At 38.9% G+C, this 20,870-nt stretch overlaps 1 protein-coding gene across 3 annotated transcripts in view; it reads right to left on the bottom strand.

The window, feature by feature from the left end:
• Positions 1–20,639, bottom strand: part of LOC112686384 (calpain-9-like) — a 99,389-nt gene extending 78,750 nt beyond the window's left edge. Inside the window, exons 1-3 of one of the 3 annotated variants that reach the window (XM_025558615.1) lie at positions 20,308–20,638; positions 15,311–16,210; positions 14,109–14,281 (exon numbers count right to left, since the gene is read on the bottom strand). In XM_025558615.1, coding sequence (XP_025414400.1) covers positions 14,109–14,268 — 160 coding nt within the window. In that variant the 5' untranslated portion in view covers positions 14,269–14,281; positions 15,311–16,210; positions 20,308–20,638. Of the gene's footprint in view, positions 1–14,108; positions 14,282–15,310; positions 16,211–20,307 lie in introns of all 3 variants that reach the window. The other 2 variants (XM_025558616.1, XM_025558614.1) reach the window with 2 other exon arrangements.
• Positions 20,640–20,870: the final 231 nt, after the last annotated feature.

The raw sequence follows: 20,870 nt of genomic DNA, 5'->3' as shown, positions 1-20,870 counted from the left end.
TCTATTAACAAATAAAAAGAAAAGAAGTATTCAGTCCGGCGGAACATTATCTAAGAAACGTTTTGTTCTGAAATCATTACGATTCCAATTATTATTGGATCCGGATAATGATAAACGCAAATACCCTTAAAAAATTAATTCATGACCTAAACTCTTGTTTAAAAAAATGTCCTCAAAAACTACCAATATAGGGATTATGTATTATGGCCTAAATACACATTCTTTATTTTGACTATGATTTTTAATTTAATGTCTGTACAACTCTGATATTAACTGGTAATAACTCATAAATTAAAAGTAATTTAAATGAAGGTTAATATAAATTTCGAAAAACTAAAATAATAATGCGGTCATAACATTGCATGACACGGCTCGTAAAATAAATTATAATGCAGTAATTTTTTCACAATTAATGGTAATGATAAATATTATCTGAAATTATTAAAAATGACTAAACAAAATCGAAATACGGTCTAAATTATAAAGTTTATGAAAATTTACAACCAAGATCAGTTGGGAAATATTGCCTGAAGATTATGCTGAAATAAAAAAGTAATATAAACGTATAAATGTCGAAAAAAGAGTCTAATTATTATGTTATACACAGCCAAGTATACGAGGTATGGAAAACATCTAAAAATCAATTATAATAACTGTCGTGCCTGGACTAATGTCAAGAAAAAAAAATAGATATAATCATAAAATACTTTGCAAGGCAGCAAATATTTGAAAAAGCGGTGGCAGTCGGCAATATTGTAAATTATTCGGCACATACCGCGTACATTAAGATTTATATAGAGTTCGCATAGTTATAATAATAACAATAGGTTAGATGGCTGCACTTTTCTTAACTAACCTAACGCAATCTTACTCATATTTAAACGTCTAACGTCTAGAGAAGCGAAAACATATGTTATATTTTTAATGTTTCATAGAAGATATTCTAAGATATTCATACATGTTATTAGGTAGATATCGTGTGAAAAAATTCCCTTTTAAGCCCCATCCATCACTGTCGAGTCTCTTGACCGCACAATTTTGGAGATGCGTTCTAATAATATGCGTTCCACAGAGGTCGATTGCATGTGTAGGAAAAAGAGCCGACAAGTCGCATTCGAGGTCGCATTAGGTTCCAATGATAACGTGTCGATAAAACATATTATTAAATTAATTTATTACGCTCAAATCATTGTTACGAGTACGTACGCGAATATAATATTATATTATGCGTATCGTGTGATCTTTAACGACGGTAACTTTGTTGCGACTGCAATTTTTGTGGCGTCGGCTGGTTAGTGCTGATACACGATTAGTACACGATCTGGTTTATACCGAGACATCGATACACACAAGTCTATATAGTACACCAGGTTTGGCCGAGTCAGAATTGACCGACGAAGTCGTATTTCAACGGGAAAATAAACATCCGAGTTTATGAAAGGTTATAATAAAGGTATAATCATACGGTTCGTAGTCGTGCAACATTATCCGATCTGCATGAACCGTATTTTAATACCACCTCGTCGTAATATACAATCTCGTTTTCGTTTTCGTTTCCGCATCGGACTGCGAACTTTTCTCTTCGGCTATCCTGACCAATGCGTTCAGGGTGATAGTTTTACGCGAACAACACGAACACACCAGCGCCCTATAAAATACACCAGAATGATTTCCCCCGATACAACCGATTTACGTCTTAAGATATGACCCTGTACACGTTCGTGGGTGTGTCAAGAGTGCGTGCGTGTGTTATGTGAGTGAGAGAAGGATATGGGATATGCATCCGCTATTTTCTATGCGCGTACCACTCACGTAGGGACGGGTATATCGCGAAGTATTGTTTAACCCGTACCGGACTAAAAACGTGCCGCGACGTGATTGTGATCGCCAGTGGTTTTCAAGTTAAATACTACCCGACGGATCGCGTGCGCCGCGTGTCCGGTTTTCCAGAGATCGGTTATCGGTTTTAATTCATTATTTATTTACTTCGGCCGACCGGCCAGCGGAGTCCCGGTGTGTGCGGCAACAGTCGGCGACTGGACCGTCAACATAATATATCTTATTTTAACTCGTTGATTTCGTTTTTAAAATGTTGATAATTACCAATAAACACAGTTAATATTTTACATCAGCTCATCATTATTAACTGTACTGTGATTTTTTTTAAAAACATATTAGTGATACAACTGGTATACGGTATACGGAACATGATACAGTTGATAAACGTACCAAAGGGCATTAGCCCGTAAATTTAAAAATAAAATAATAAATAATACGATGCAGTTTTCACTTTTTTTTTTCGCTCTTCGGATCTCGATTACTTATTATTTTGATTTTCCTGTCACCGATATAGATTAATGATTACTTTCCGGTGTACAGTACAATATTATTATTGAATTCTTTCTGCGGTTTTGACGACGACGAGCAACATTTCAATGACACGACCGCCGCCGGTCCTTTACCGTTCGTTTTTTGATCAACAATAATCGCTGCCCGATACCGCACAGACAGTGTTTCCCGCATGTATATATCCAGTGACGTGTTTACGTTTACAAGGGAGGAGAGTGGTCCTGATTCTCGACTCCCCGAGACCAAAAATATTGATATTTACGGCCGAATCAAAATGAACTATTTGTTTATAGCAATGCAGTACTTATGCTTACAAGAACGTGTAACAGAGAAAATTAATATTAATCATTAACACGCGTTTGCTGCGCGTCCATATTTATATCGTTTCGTAACCCGTAACGGAGGAGAGGCAATGGTAAAAAAGTGTGTTTACGCGTTACCATTGTCGCTGTTCTTGTTACTACTCATTACTTGGAAAATGTAAAGCCACGTTCCCTAGAAAAATGTTATAAACGCGTCGCTGCGTGGATCCCCAACCACACGTTCGATAAAACGTGCAGATGTACATTTATAACGGCATACGCGCGACGACGAATATCGCACAGCCGTGCGCGATCAGCGACGGGTTGTTGTATCTACCACATTGTATTATATTGACGTGTTAATGGTTCGTGATGTTATTTCAAGGTTACTGCTACTGCTGCACAGCGATGCAATTTAATAACGAATTGGTCCACGAGTTTGTACTTATATGCATACACGTTATACTACGATGATCTAGGATAAATGGACGTAGTAGCCGTTTGGTCGTGGCCGTTGGGACGTGGAAACAAATAAACGTCAAAAAAAAAAAAAAAATACGTATAAATCATTAAATAAAATAAATAAGTAATTTATATTTATTATAATATGTAAATTTTAATGTCAAAAAATATTCATTCAAAAAAACTTCACCATCGCGATTTGAATTAATTAATGACATCTTACATGTACACTTGAATGCACTTTGTATGCGACTAACACGGTTATAGATGTGTATTGTCGTGTCTCGTGTATCGCCGTGTTTCGATAAAGTGTGATAGTTATTACAAGTTGTAAAGGGTGGTGATCGTTTGGGCGAAGGTAATAATTTTGACCAAAAAAATAATAGTCCGTTTGGACGAGTGAAATTGTTTTTACCCGTGCGAGGTAAAAACCTGATGACAGATACGGATGATGTTATTGCTAATAAAAAATAAAGAGTTTATACAAAAAACATGGAATAAATATGAAAGAGAGGATATTAACCAATTAGAATACATAAAATGTTTAGGTTTAAAATATCAGGCCAATAGATTGCTTTAAAAACTACTAATAATTATATTATATGTAATTTCATTTTATTATTTTAATTTTTAGACTGTAGATTATTTCCTACTTATAAATAATAATATTATTTATACTTTACATGATTTCTTTCAATTAATTGTTGAATATATATTATGAGCATTTTCATACAAAGCCAATATTGATTAATAGATTACTTTAAAATATATTAATTATATTATATGTAATTGTATTTATAATTGTTTGACTGTAGATTACAAACTACTTATATAGTTATTTAATATATATAATAATATTATCAATATTTTTTTCAAATATAACTTATTGTTAATTATTTATATTTTATATAATTTTGTTTAATTCATTGTTGAGTGTATATTATAAGCATTATTATACCATCCAAACGGTATATATTTATTCGCCCAAACAGACTGTTATATTCGATTCGCTCAAATGGTGTACGCCCGTTGTAAAAATCAATAAGTTATATATATTGATATAAAAGGTACCTATTGCCAAAACGATAAAATTCGATAAGGTTTGATATTATGATACGATACCAGAGTGTGTGAGGGCAAACACCTCGCAATTTAGTTTGCCTACAAACTGTCTTCAACTTTAAAAATTAGACCAATTTACGCCACTGACGTGGATCATGTTATATTATAAACAAAAAATATCAATGGTTTTATAACTTATAAATATATATATTTTTTGTTTTGATGTTCATTTGTCCCCACGTCCGAACGGCTACGTCCATTTGTCCCTATTCGATACTACGAGCATTAACAGACGCGGCGGTTTGCTCTCGCGCCGAAACCCGACTCGCTCCGGGGGCTGTTTGCTGGTGTTTCTTCGTGCACATGCGCATACGCGGAAAGATAGACGAATAGATACGAACACGTCCGACGCCACTATTAACGCGGTATAAATGTCAAAAGATCACGTTCGCTGAAATAGCCCGCGGAGCCTTCTTAGCAAGCCCCTTGTGTTGTCATTTTTAAATCTAAATCGTTTCTCTTTTACGTGCGCATGCTGCCCATTTCACGCTGAAACATTATATACGCGTGCGCGTACACGCATAAGTAACACTTGTACGCGCACGTACGTGCTTCGAACGGAACGGAACTCGTCAGTACACTGGTGTAAACGCGCGGCACCCGTCGAACTCGCGCGACCATCGCAGTAACAATATCACCGTTCGAAATTTCGATGCGCTTTAAACATATATTATTACATTGCGTAGTGAGCATATACGAGCGACAGCGGTTTAACGTTGCTCCGGGTAAACTTTGCTCGGGATGGAAAATCGTTCGACAATCGGTGAAATGAACACGAAGTAGAATTGTTCGAAAAACATGGAAATCAAGAAATCCGCGTGTCTTTCTACTCCGTCCGCGTATAATTATTTTTTGCACCGGCTGGTACATGAGATGTGTTAACGATGTTAAAAAAACAACCGAATACAATAACTGATCAGTACGTAAATGAAATGGATCTAAAAACGGGAACATGTACGAAAAACAAAATAATGAGATTCGAATACATCGGCGAGTCATTTGATTTCGATTTGATGATTATTTATTAAGTAGCTACCAATATCTAGTTAGAATTATAAGTACAAGTATAGATAAAGGGTCTAAAAAAAAACTGTAAAAACTAATAACTCAAATGTAATACAACTTCATAAATCAATAAAGTTGTGCTTCCAACGCCATCGTAAACGCGTCACGACATTTTTGACGCTTCGTCGCGGTGTAGCCACCGAAATCACGTTATATAAGTCAACTTTACGTTAATTGTTTCCTGAATGATGGTTGGTACTGTTGACCACCTAATTTTTGGTCGGAATGAATTTTCTATCGATGTATTGGTCGAATAAGTTTTACCATTTTCATTTTCCGCCCTGTGCTGAACACACGGCCTATAGCGCGCAAATTGATACTGTGGTAAGGGGGATCTGCCGTCGCTGGTCTGGCGATGTTTCACATCGGAAACATGTTTGTTACAAATTCACAGCCCTAATTATATTACGTGCATAATATAGAGTGTTCAAATTTGATCATATTTAATGTTCGAAAGATATTAAATTTTCATAACCAATCATCTGATCAACAAATTTTAATACGTATTAATTTCAAAGTATTCCGCGAGACGTTTACAAGTAAAACGTATAGGCGACTTTTGGTCTGTAAATTCATGCACACGATGTACGACAAAAACAATATTTTCTATTTCCCCCTCCTCTCGTCTATCCCCGGGAATGTTATCCTGCCCCCGTTGCCATATTAATATGTATGTACCGTGCTGCAGCGGTGACGGCTTGTATCCTTTTCCGATTGCAGACCACTTCGGCGTTTCGTCGTCGTCACTTCTACCCCGTCGTCGACTGCCGGCCACAGCAGTCCTTCTGGTAACCGTCAACTTGACGCTCGTGTGGCGCAACATAACAATATCCAGTCCCGTGCCTACGCGTGCACCACCGGTTACGTTGAGTGTCACCGCCACCGCGCAGGACCTATATCGAATACGATCTTATCCGGCGTTGACGTCACAACAACAACGATATATTATCGTCCTGGACTCGGCGTCGCAGGTTTGCGACCATTTTTCATTTTTTTTTCTCTTCTTTATTCTCAACGTACGCGAAAATAATACACATGCACGTTAAGCAACGAGTTCCCGTATCGGACACTGCGATCGGCGCACGCTACACTTATTACTCGTTCACGAACACGCGCGTTGTGTGGCGATTGCGCGACGCGTGGTGTCGTATCCAACCTCGTTAAGTCGTACGCACAATCGCGTGATAATGGCTCGTGAGCAGAAATGAACCCGAAGATAATTGTTTTCGGATTTAGGTTGAGATTTATACGGGAAAACACTCCCTCTCGCACGCGCACGTAATATTATGCACGCGCACGGCGTGTTGCGAAGATGCGAAAAATGATGTGCGCAGGTCCACCACGTGCACGTGCACGTTAAAATGCTAGCCCTACGCGTACACCGACGGTTCACGTTATCGACAAACAGCTGTACAATCACCACTATGTGCTGTACTTGTGAGATCATTGTACATATATATATATACATATAGATACACATATGTTATAAAAATACTCCGAATATCGATAGTTTTTTAATTTTTATAATTTTTAAGTATTTATGATTTTGATTATTGTTCTTTTCAAATTACAAATCAGACTGCGTCGCGCAACTGTAAACGTTTTACTAACACTTATACGTTTCTTACGTTAAAACAATATACGCGTTCCAAGTTCAAAACCATCTGTTTTAATGTGGTATCGACTTTTTTAATGTTTCGGAGTGATCGGATGGTAATAACATCACGTCCTGAAATAAGTGTAACCAAGTTTAAAATGGTATAATGTCGAAGTTCATCAATAATAGTTTCGAACATTGCGTTTACTTTTCGATCGAGAATAAATAGTAAGCGATTTCATAGAGCGTCCTCTACTTCTACTGCCCCGTAAAATTATTTATTGTCTGACAATAAAGTAAAACGTTGCGTGCTGTAACATGTCACGGTAAAACAAATATTCACATGACCTACCTCACACGCCGTTCGGAAACGACACGTAATGTGTTACGAAATATACGATAGAAATGCTCGTGTTACGATATGGTGTCATATGGTTCCGTGGCGAAAAAAAAAACCATATTGATTTTCAAGAGTTCAACGATGATAATTTTTATCGTACCTACCAGTATTATTATAACCAGCGGAACATAATATTAGGATATACATACATATACATTTATTACGCAGACTTCTAAATTATATAATGAACTGTTGCTTCAGTTCGTTTTAGTGTACAAGAGAATATAGTACCAATAGGTTGGTGTATTACATCCTGTAGTCTTCAGAAACGAAATCTTTCGATCGATGGTAGACCGATGGCGATGCTATACTAAGTGGTTTTTCGAGCACGTTCACTTCCAGTACCTGAAGTCGATTTCCAAAACATAATAAAAAAAAAGCAGTATTTATGAGCTACGAAGCGCGGACGTTATGGATCTTGAAAAACAAAAAAACAATCGAGTCGGACGATTGTTTAACCGAGTTCGTCATAATAAACGTCGCGTTTCGTCATCGTCGTGGGCCGCGAGGAAACGTAACGGCTTCGGTACAACGGCAATGCCCGACAAAAGTGCACATGGGAGAGTGAAGTCGATAATCTCGTTCGATGAGTTCCTCGAGTAGGCAAGGCAAGGACGAACGGACGACGTGTGCGTTTTTCAGCGCAACAGAAGTGAAAAACGTTCGGAACAGCACTGTATCACTGCCGCACGATACGACAACGGCACGGCTTACCGAACCCGCCCACGCCGTCAAGAGGGTAGCGCGCGAATCTTCAGCGCCTACGGTCCAAGGGCATTTCGGTGATGGACAGCTCGCACCCACACTGCGGTGCGGTCTTTGGCGATGAAAACTCGGCGCACGATGCGCGCAACAACTCAAGTTGACACACAATTGTGTCGGCCGAGGTCACACGTGTATCGATGAGGTCAAACGAGAACGAAAACAATGCGAACCCGAAACCGTGCGCGCACGAAAAAAAAGCCGCTCGTCAAATAACCCTGGGCGCGATCGTAAGCACGAGAAACGGAAGAATGTCGACGTGGGCGACACCGTGGGCTTTCACTCTTCGAAATCCGTTTCCAGCCCAAGGCCGTCGCGGCGGTACGAGCTTTCGAACGAACCGTTGTCGGGCGCTCTGGTTGAACAGCACCATTTGTTTTTGTCGTATGCCTGCCGACGGAACGCTGCGCTTGTAATGAAACGATCCGTGATCGGTTCAAAGGGGTCAGAGCGACACAAAACGTCAAATATAAATATTAAATAAAAACCGTGACGTATTACGTAGAGCGATTAAATATCTGATGTGGACGACGATGAAAAAAAACACGTTGTTGAGCTAACGGAACAGTCGAATCAATCGATTTAGACGGTTCGATAAGAATATTTGTTTACGAGAAAGAAAAAAAAATGGAAAATCCCAAACGGATCCCTAACGATTTTCTTTTTCTTTTTTTCAGTTCGCATTTACAAAATATTACGTTTGCGTGAGAAAGAGACAACGATGACATTGCTGAATTGATGATGATCAAACAGAACGAACAGAAATAAATCGTGGATTTCAAAACGAAGAGTAATACGTACCTACGACAACGGATAATTTAACATGTGGCGTTCACAGCACCTGACGATCACGGGAAAATCGTCGCGAACCGGACGCAACGGAACCAATGAACAAGCGCACCCGAGAAAACCGCGCGACCGTCAATGGGCCGCGGGGAATATATCGGGTAAAACGCTCGGCGGCGAGATGGAAAATAATCGTTGCGATACCCCGTGTTCGTGTTCGAAGTCAGTGCGTTGTCGTGCGATTTACGTGACGTGCTCGGAGAACCGGACAAACGGAAAAATTACGTAAAAAAAATAATAAAAAATATAATAGTTCGCCTTGAACTTCGCGCGCGCGCCCGCGGGAAGAGCTGCGGGGAGTGATCCGCGCCGGTCGTCCGACCGAAATGAAACCGGTATCCGCGATGTTGGCGCGACGGCAAAGAACGTTCGGCGTTGAAACCGTGTTGACCGGAGCAGTGCGTTTTAAATGGAATTTTCACAAACCATTTCGTTCTCGAAAATAGTCAACGTATAATGATTATGTATGATGGCCATATTTCACGTTCGCGCGGCATAATTTCGCCCGATGTTTCGAAATCCTGTCGACTCGAGTTGTATGTGCAACGGGCGTCTGGTCGATTCTCCGAACGACTCATCGTCGACCGCAAAGAAGCGCAGTCGCACTCCGACCGGGTTCAGGCTGGGTTCGCATGAATCGCGTTTACAAATCAAAACGCAGTACAGTGGTAATAACGCGTCGTAATCGTGACGTAAACGTTTCATTTGCTATCGCCGTTGCGGTTGAACCGCAATAACCAATAATATAGTTATGTTGCGATTACTATCGGAGGAAGAGAGGAAAAATTTCAATTGTTGTACATGCGCTTTGGAAACCGTACCTTAACGCGTTGGATCGGCGAACGTGCGAACAATGGTAACAACGTTGACGCGCGTTTAACGTCCCTTTCGTTGCGCGTCAACGCACGTACGTTTTGCCGCACGCGTTACGACGACCAAAAGTAATCGTCGTCAGTGCCGGATCGAGAAAACTGACGCCCGAGACCGATAGAAACGTAATGCCGGGTGCGTTCGTGACTTGTTTTGTTTCGCATAAGTTTAAGAGCGCCCTTGTACCAACAGCGCCCCGGGGTGAGAGCATCCTAGATCCTCAGACACCGGCCTACTATACCGTCGTCAGCTGATATCGATCTACGATTCGGTCGATTCCCCTCCACCCCCCGTGCAGCTACGCCGAGATAACACCGTGCAACACCGTGCGCGCACTGCAGCGATCCAGTCCGGCCGATTACCGCGGGAGGTTGCCAACCACTCGAGTCCTGCTGCGGTCATGATCAAACGGGTCGGGGCGAAATCGGAAGACGGTCGTCGTGCGCGCGGTAGTAGTTGTCGACCAGACTATTATATTATATTTATGATGGATGTTTCGACGAGCTCTCGATAATATTGCTGTCGTTATTATTATTGGATGTAGTGTTGCGATGATGTGTGACGTCGCGCCGCGGCGTTCACGATCCAGCCACTGGATTTATCGTACGGCCCGGGTAGTTGGGGGAAGGGGAGTAGGAGAAAGAAAAAAAATTAATAATAATGTATCTTACGGACTCGACCGCGCGACACGGCGACGGTGTGTACGGGCTGTTAACGAAGAACGGATTCTTCGGCGGACGTCAAGCTTTGGCTAGTAGCATAGCCGTTGGTTCTCGGTAAAATCGTCGGACGATCGCGGGCAACAGGAGGAGAGATGTGTACGAGAGCGAATACCTGAGCATATACACGGCGCATTCTGAGGTAAACGGAGCTAATTAATTGAACGCACGTTTTCATTCGATCCCCGTCTTTCATTTCGCACACGCACATATGTGTATACGTATAAACGTACACGTCCAGCACGTATCGCCGACGACTATAAATATACGCATATACGAGTGTGTGTGTGTGTGTGTGTGTGTGTGTGTGTGTGTGCAATTGAACCGATAGCGGCACGTTTACCGTTTGACGACCGGCCATGCCGCAGAAGGAAAAGGACGAACCTATTTCGGGCCTGTGAGGAGCGCGGAATATTTGCATTTATATTGATTTCGACGCCGACGCACAAGCGCGGCGATTCGCACTCGGTTCATCGGCGTACGTTTACAGCAATGTCCGTCACGTACGTGTGTTATTATTATATTCCATACCTTACGGCCGCGATGTTCCTTCTTTTACGTACTTTATGGAATTATGTAACCGTACGGTAGCTGGCCTGTTAAGACAATTATTTGCGTGCAGTAATTTATATTCTATAATAATGTAATACGAGGCCGTACGGTCAACATTTACAGAAAATCGATGTTGAATAATAACCGTTACCACATGAACAATACGATAATTCGTACGGTCGGTTAATACTTAAAAACCATTATTGCCTAGCTGACGAATATAATAGTATTCTTGTTGAAATTGTTTCGGAAAAAAATGGTATTGTACTGTCTACATATTACTCATAATAACAGGAGAGCTACGAACATTTACCAGTATTTTTATTCGTTTTAAACACGTCAGTTTATATACGAGTACCATTGAATTTTTCGAAATCGTACAACTACAAAACATTACCTAGAATAAATTTTTTTTTTTGGTATAATATCAAGAAAATAAATACGAACTAAAGTTTCGAACAACTCTTTAGTGAAGTACATCTCAAGTACAATTATTTGAATTGGGATCGACCGGTCAATCGAATATTAACCGTATATTGAACTTTTAACATAAACTTACATTTTACAAACACGCGCGTGGATACTCACACTCGAGCTAAGTTTCGATATTTGTCGGTCTGGTATTCACAGTATATATTGATACGCCGATCACGTATTAGTAATTAAGTATCTATCAATATTGCGAAAGCGCGCGGGTGGTCCACCACCGCCTGATCGTTCGACATCTCACGTCGATACACTGCGCTATATCGGCTCACTGATTACAAAATAACGCGAACGGATTAAAACTTTTTAAATCGAAACCGATTTCAATTAAGATAAAAATGTTTCCAATCGTTATCCTACTCTTGCCGCACTTCGCGCGGAAGCACGGTGTGATTGACTTCAAACACTTTAATATGTTTTTCCCATTATTCCTCTTCGTACACCCCATTCATCGCCCGCAGTTGATCCTTATCCAAATATCACCCATTCTCACGCCCCTAACGAACATATGAGTACAAATACCATACAATCAAAATACACCAAAGAATTTGTCTGACGCATGGCGAATAAGAATCGGTGAAACTTTTAAACGTCAAAAGTTCCTACAGATTTAGTATAAAAGTAAATCAACAACCTTGCTTTAACCTAACCTTTAAGTTTAGACTTTTTATTTTAAATAGTCTACAAAGAAAGAAAACCGTGTTTTAATATAAAGCAGCAAATTACCGTTTATAACCCAAAATGCTGAACATAATTCACTTAAACGGTCGGTAATTCCTACACGAATGAGACCATAAGTGATTTGAATTGGTTCGTAATTGACTAATATTGTCATGGTACAACAATTAATCGAAGCACGAAAAATCAGATAAATTAATTAATTAATTTTATCGAACTTCACCCTTTGTAGATATTATTCAATAGCGGTATTGCACACACTTATAGATTGTAACCTACAGTTATATTGCCGAATAAAACGTTTTTAACTCTAAATAATCACATATAACTCTATTACGTTAGGTAAAAACCGAAAACAAAATTTAAGATTGATTGATGAGAGGTATCACGTACACATTTAACATCAACTTTTCTCTTAAGAGCTGGGAATACGTACACGGTAAGGCAATGATGGTGACTAGGATATAAACAAAAACCGATTCGAGTGCAACGCGAAAATGAAGTTAAACCGTTTGACTGCGTGCGGTATACATATTATTATTGTATACCACCGAGACGTTGTGCGATCATACGATTTCGGTAAGAGTTATGTACTATATTCAACCGATGCACCTACAAGTTTGTGCTGTTATTAAGTTTTCGAATTTTCACTGTTATCCCGCGGCAACAATGATTTGCATACCGGACGCATGGCGGCCACAACGACGACTCCTGGACTCCGGACTCGTCGTCATCATACGGCACACGTGTACAACAATTATACGGTCCTCCTCGGGACATTCGTTCGCGAAGAAGAGAGGAAGAGATAAACGAATAAATACGACGGAGATGAGTCGTGACAGTGCGGAGGAGTAGCGGTAAAAGTGCGTTTGAAAAAGAAAACGCACAATAAAACGTATGATAAAATCGCTGTCGGGCAGGGACATTGTGTGCATTGCCGGATATGTTTAGCGTTTACCGGATGGTGGTGTCGAATCGCGAGAACTGTGTGTACCCGCAGGATTATACGCACACCGTATACTCGTATTGTAATATTATTATGCGGGGAGACGCCCGAGATCGTGATAAATGCACAACTTATACATGGTTGCATACGCACAGGCTCGGAATCCAGTTTTCACGATTTCGGACGACCGCTTGGACCAGCTTGCAAAATTCTCCTTCTCTCTCTCTCTTTGTCCGTAAATCATAAATCGCCGCATAACCAGTCATTATTATAACTTATTGTTACTGTTATAGAATTTGTAGGTTAGGTTCTACAACCGTAAGCGCGAGAGTATGCACAAAACTGGTCGTCGTGTTATAACGTATCGTATTGTACGTAGACTTTTAAGATAACACGTACGCGCACCGTGAAAATATAATCGTAATGTGCTCACAATCTATACGTATTATAAAATATTTCGGAAAAGCGACGAACGGCTTGGATCATCTGTCGATCGAAGAGTTTTTAAATCTCCCGAAACGTAAACGGAAAAAAAACAATTAAAGGCATGCGAGAGATGGATTTTGTCCTTCACGTCCTTTTTTTTCTTTACTTGTATTCGATCAAAGGTGTGGGTTTTTTTTTATTCGGACGAGACGTTATATTTCGACGTTCTACCGGCATGAGGGAGTTAGCGATATATTTTGCGATCACGCACTGTAGTTATCGCTTGTTAGCACTGCTAATTACTTCACGCAAGAACACAACCTGCATTAACCATTAACGATCGCCAGACGATGATAATTGAAAATTTACTGTTGGTTAACACGAACGGGCAGTACCTACCCATACATACGAATACGGTTTCCTGTTTTTATCGGTTTACTCGTCTTTATCGCGAACTCGCGTGCATTTGATTACAATACGAACGTAAAACGATACGGTTACTGTACACATATGAGTAACTGCTTACCTTTAATGTGTCCATTCAGTCCATTTTTGTTGCCGTTAGCGTAGAGGTGGCGGGCAGGATAGGGCTGTCGGTGGTTTGACGGCTGCGACGACGAGTGATTGTGGCACATGAGCCGCACGCAACTGTCCCAACACCCGCCATGCTCAGCCTCTACACTCATCTCATTTTCATCCCTGAAAAACGAACACATTGCGATTGATATCTTTGGACAATAACTGTCGGGGGCGCAGCAGAAGGTGCGCGCAACACAGTTGAGTGTTTTTGTTACTGACCAAAGTGATATTATTTTATTTTTTTTGCATTAACGTACTTTAAGTTAGGATTGAAAAATATAGTACATCTTATTTCGTCGGCATTGAAATATTCTCGATATTTTTTAACTGCACGCACCGCGAATGCGTAACGAACAGCACAGTATAGTAATTAATAGCGTAAAACCATTGGAACCAAAAAAATTTGACACAATGGAATATGCTGCTATTAGACACGAATAATGGAAATGTTACAATGTTGTTGACTGCACTTGTAGAAAAACAAAAGAAATCTAAAAGAAAAGGATAATTCGACAGAAAATTAAGCGATAAAAGATTATTAAAATGGTGTTATCGGCAACAAACAGATGATAGAATTGAAAAAATAGCACAATGTAAAATAAATGAAAATCATCTATATAGATATATATGGAATATTTTTTACTTATAACTGGTGGCTACGGTTCAAACCGTTACTATGAAACTTTTAAATGGAATTTAATTTTAATGTACAGTAGAGATTGTTTGAAAAACCGCAATATACGTACAATTGATTTTATTAATTAAAAAGATTTTCTTTTTTCTCACTAGAAGTATGCCCATAATATAATAAACTAGTAGTTATACAAGTCCAAGTTAACCCAACCCAAGATAGAAGTAAGCGATAACGGTTTTGTTTTTATGTTCAATAAGAAGATGCCGTTATACAACTACATAGTATACCTATTGATTGAGATAATGCAATTTAAGTATTAAATATGCATAATACAATGATGAGTGCAAGTATGCGGAAGGAAATATATTTAAAGTATTGCAATAAAAATGTCGCACAACTCGTGTAACAAAAATATGACAAAAAAATTAATAGCAAATACGCATAAATTGTATTATGTGTAAATAAAATCGTGTCAAATACAACCGTAAGGTATATTTTGGTTGGAAACAACATACTTGAAAAACTCGAGTGAAAAACGAATTTCGTACTACGATAGTACAGCATCATAAACGTGCACAGGGTGTTGAAAAACATGTAAAACGTTCGAACTGCACCTGAAAGAGTAACGGGAACATACGTAATACATAAAAACTAATTAACAAAATACAATGTATGGACGGCAATTCAAAACATGTACATTTAGTGCGTGTTATATGTGCGCGAACCACTTTTACATAACCGTCATATCAATTACACACACGAACATTTAAAATACACGTTACTATATATCTTATAGCCCACGCTACACGTTATATATTTTATAACGAACGAATGGTGAATAAATCATCACGACTGGCCACACTAGTCGGATTATACGTTCGATTTCGGTGAAAATAAAGAGAAACAAATAATGACATTGCGACGTACGTAAATAAAACTAAAAGCGTAATTTCGCATCAAATTACCGAGGGATGCAAAACAAACCATATCTGATCTACGAACCGAAGTCAATAATAACAACAGACGTGTTTGATTTCGATTGATAAACGACGAAAATTAAATATGTACGGGTTTAAAAAGAAATCGTGGGAAATGCAAATGCACGCCCTTAAGTACATCGTATCGCTCAACAACACTGTACGCCACTGCGTTACGGAACGAATTCAATCGTTGTGCGAGCAGTGTTTTTATAACGATTAGTATAAAAACGAGTACCGAACAATAATAGGTACATATGTACGCGCATGATCAATGAACTGTAATATTGTCAATATGGAGTGAGAACACGCCGATAGTCGACGGTTGTTTAACACAATGCGATCTGTGCACGTCTATGAATTTTCCCAAATGTGTACATATCTTCTGCACTTTCGTTGCGTAATAGATACTGCACCGACGGCCATAAGAACAAGTACCTGAAAACAACAAAATGTTCAAATAATAGCATACGGCGAGTACTATGGATACGTTTACAGTATTATAATGTTACGGTTGTTCACTGGAACACGTGAACCCGGTGATAATTTACGACCGGTAATAAATTAGCAGTACACACAGTGCAGCTGCATGTAGAATTGTAGAATTATGCAATGTGAAATATATCCCGTGTTTAGAATTGTAACGAATTTGTACTTCTTGCGAGAGTACACAATTGTTGCAAAGGTCGACCCGATGAACTAATAGCAAATTAATGAACTTCCGACGATCTCTGTGCAAACTCAATGTACGCTTAATTAATCGCCATAGTGTGGTTCATAATCATTTTTCGATTGCATTCACTGTTCATTAGCGATTCTCGGCATCTAATGATCCGAATCATATAGCCCATTGTGATTTCATCTTTTAAGCAACAATATATAGCCATATATACATGTTTGTTTGGTTTAGAAAATCTATTGAAAATCAAACTCCAGTTTAACTTTAAAATCCGTTACTGTTTCTAATAAATAATGACAGCAATGAAAAATAATGGAGCTCAAGGTTAAACAAAAAAAAAAAAAAAAACACGCAAGTATTGGATATTTACCGTTGAAACGTTAAATTAATTCGTTTGTACGTCGTATAATACATATTTTTTCTTCACTTTTTGAATTATATTTTAATCATCTTGGACATATTTTTATTAACACTGCACCGAAGGTTCGTCATAGTTTCATAATTTAGTTATTCAAGTCATAACTCGAGGATACCTAGACCAATATCTATAGAAAGTACAATAACATTTTTTCTTTCCTTTTAACCTATACCGATTGAGACTAAATTGCTGGGACCTTACACGCCAAATGACCGTACAATTATAGTTGGTAAAAAATGTAGTAGCAAGATCGACAATCACTATATAAAAATAAATAACATAAAAAAAACGAATTTTTTTTAATTAAAAAAATCATGTTATACCTACGTTTTTCGACTTGTACGTATATATAACGAACAAGCATTTAGATCACGAGATAAAATTTTAAATTCGTTAAGTGGTTCAATTCTTCTTGTGACCTCTATACGAAACAAAATCCTATACATTTTTAAAGCACAATGTTTATAATTGTAGTACGTTTTAGTTAAATTATTCAAAGCATAGTACGGTGAAAATTGTAAGGTCAAACGGCTCGAGAAAAAACACGACATCATAATTAACAGACCATGTGCATTGTACATTACACATATGGTATATACACATAGCATGAATATGCCACTTTTATAAATATTTTTATCTCATTTCTTAAGATTCAATAATAAAAACACCCACAAATTAAATCATTCCGGTGACATAATGTGTCCTTACTTGGAATCCATTACGATGTTGATACGTTTACGAAAACGTGCAGGAAACTATCTACAAAACGAATCGAAATATAGCGACTACACTAGGCATATAAATGGTTGTAAAAATGATGACTATCCACGTATCCATTGCTTGTACATTAAATCATAAATCGAGATATTTATACGAGAGCTATAAAATCGCAAGTTGTAATCACTTCTTATTCATAGTGGTGCGTCAATTTAAAGAAGTTATTTACATTTCACGTGTCGAATAAAAAAGTGTATAAAATATCAAATCGAAAATTTTAAAAAGAAAACTTTAAAAATAGGTCAATAGGTACCCATGAAATGGTGATAAAATTAAAAATATTTAATGTACTTGTATTACAGATGGAATAATTTATGGATAGTATGCTGCTACCGCGAATTCGAGAGGACGAACGCACTAAATGATATAGTGTTGTTATTGATCACATTGTGTACAGAGTATTCTATGAGGTTTTAATAATTTCAATAACTGCTTTCTATTTGCAAATTTGAAAATAATCAAAATTACAATTTTTTTCATGTAATAAAAGTAAATATAAATATAATTTAAATATTTGTCGTATGAAACTTTTCCAAATTCATGCGTACTTTCATGATAACTTCTCATCGAAACATTTATATGAATATAATACACAAGATATAGATTCAGTTATATATATACATGATAAAAAAACGGAGGTTTTTATGAAATTTATAATTCACAAAGTATGCGATTCTTCACTGATGGTATGCAGTTTAGCCGAAATAGTATTTGAAAAGTCAAGCATTCTAATAACACGGTAGCCGAGAAACGAAGATATAGGGGACGTGAAATAACTTCCTTGAACATGGTACAAAACAATAAGACGAGTTAAAAAAAAAAGAAAAGAACGGTGGCACGCACGACTGCGATACCGGAAGTGACTGAGCATCCCTATAACAACGCGACAGCTGATGTCGGTACCCAACGACCTGGCGCGTCAACCAAACAGCTTAGGAACGTGTGCCGCTGGTATCGCGTTCCCCGCACATATTACTATTCTTATTGCTATTATCATTGTTAATATTATTATTGTTATTACTAATATCTCTATTGTTATTAATATTATTAATATTATTATTATTATTATAACCCTTTTGATTTACCGCCACGCGCGAATTAATATTTTTTTGTTAAAAAAAAAAAAAACGAGGATTTTTTTCACAAAATCGTGCGATTTTCAAAGACCGTCGGTAAATCGCTCAGTCGATTTTTTCTCTTCTCGTAAATCTATTTTACAGGTACGCAAACGTAATAATATCATAACGTGCGTATGTGCGCGTGGTAGACGGTGCCGCAGCCGTAACGGTCCTTTACGCGCGTATACATATACGTAAACTCGTAGATATGTGTATAAACCCGTACTGACCGGCGCCGTGCTAATGGCAGGAGGGTTCGGCGCGCGTATAATGCATATAATGACGACAACGACTGTAATAACGTTACACGGCAAAAATAAAGTTATGGACTGGACCAGTTTTTTTTTATACCCCGCGCACGTTATAGGTATTCCGTCGACCGTCCGTCCGACGATCCGTCGTCTTAAGCTCGTTTGCACGCACACACATGCTTGTGCGCGCGCACACACACACACACACACACACTAACTTGCATTCACACTAGTGACGAGTAATTACGGCAAAAATTACATTTTCGTGAACCCGGTGACCTAATCGGCAAACCGTTCGCGAGACAGGGCTGGCAGGATATATTTACTCGGAGATGTATGTTTAAACACGTAGTTCGTAATCAATCGTAAATTATTTTCATATCCCGTACCGCGAGCAACGCTTGTCTTCCGACTACAGTGGCGCCAAGATCATAAAATTAAGTCCAGTGAAAAATATTTAAAAAAAGCCACGATATCTAAATATCGGTAACAAAATAGGGGGATAGTTGTTTTTACCCAAAAAATATTGATGTTAGGCTTTAATTTTGTAATGAACACGGTTTGGTTGCCCAATATGAAGCGGCCTTATCATACATTTTCAAAATATGTCGGGCCAAGGTGCGACATCGATATTAGGGTTCGGCGCCACTGTTTATTTATATATATATATATATATATATATATATATATATACACTCAGACACGGAGGGACAGTAAGACTGATTATTATAGAAGAGGGCGTAGAAGGAAAAATTGAAAAGGTAATTGCAAGAGGCGTTTACAATAAACGACATAGCGAAGACCCTTGTATTTATTTCGCATCAAGAAATTACGTGGAAACGACATGGACGCGAATCACGGAGAACCGCTGCGAACGACTGCAGGTATCGAGTACAAGAGATAAAAATAATTGTACATCCAGAGCCGGGGACTGAAATCTCGACGGGCAAGTGCGTGTGCCTCAGAATGGCGGACGCGTAAAAACAAGAGTAGCAAAAAAAAGAAAACCGCGGGTAAAGTGATACAATGAAATAAATAATAAAACAATATAATAATAATATTCAGCGAAAAGCGTAATCGAACGAAAATGAAGCCGTGCAACTTTAAATACAAACGCAATAATATGATTTCCGATTTTCTTTATTTTCGTCGAACTCGCGAACCGATGCCGAATGAGCACGTCGTTTTACGAACGCGACAGAACGAAACGAACGCGGCGGACTCCGCCGTGAACGCGCTCGCCACGCAGACACCCTTCACGCGAGGGTCGCGTTTCCGCTGCAGGTACTCACTTTTTTCCCGGGTTCTCTTGTGGTCCCGTCGCAATTCAGCTGCTCGAGAACTAACGATACGATCGGTCGGCCGTGCGCGATTGGATTTCGCGAGATTTCCACGCCGAGTTGTGCGCACCAACGCGGAGGTGTACGGCGGAGTACGAGGAGAAACCGAAATTAAAACGACAAACGAACGGTTTTTGTTTTAAATTTGTCCCGTGTCAAATGCACCGAACAAAACGTCAACTTAAATGTCAAAGGTCCGTTCGAACCGTCCGTAACACGTCGACAGCAACGCACGTCACGGAAACAGTCGCGAGGCGCACCGACTGGTCGGCAAATAGTCACACGTGACTGCTGGTGAACAGCCGCCACCGCCGTCAAAACTGCGCAACCGTTCTACTGCTCACGGGCGCCATCTGACGACCGCCGAATGTTTCATCGTATTTTATTGTAGTCGTCATTACTATTATAATTATTATCATTATTACTGTTATTTAATTTATTTGGTTTGTCTTTCACTCGTACAAAAAAAAAAAAAAAAAAACCCAGTAATCGTCCAATTACCTGCATGTGCGTTC

The sequence above is a fragment of the Sipha flava genome, unplaced genomic scaffold (assembly GCF_003268045.1).
Source record: "Sipha flava isolate LNK unplaced genomic scaffold, YSA_version1 307_pilon_pilon, whole genome shotgun sequence".
Lineage (NCBI taxonomy): Eukaryota > Metazoa > Arthropoda > Insecta > Hemiptera > Aphididae > Sipha > Sipha flava.
This window is presented reverse-complemented; position numbering and strand designations above follow the sequence as displayed.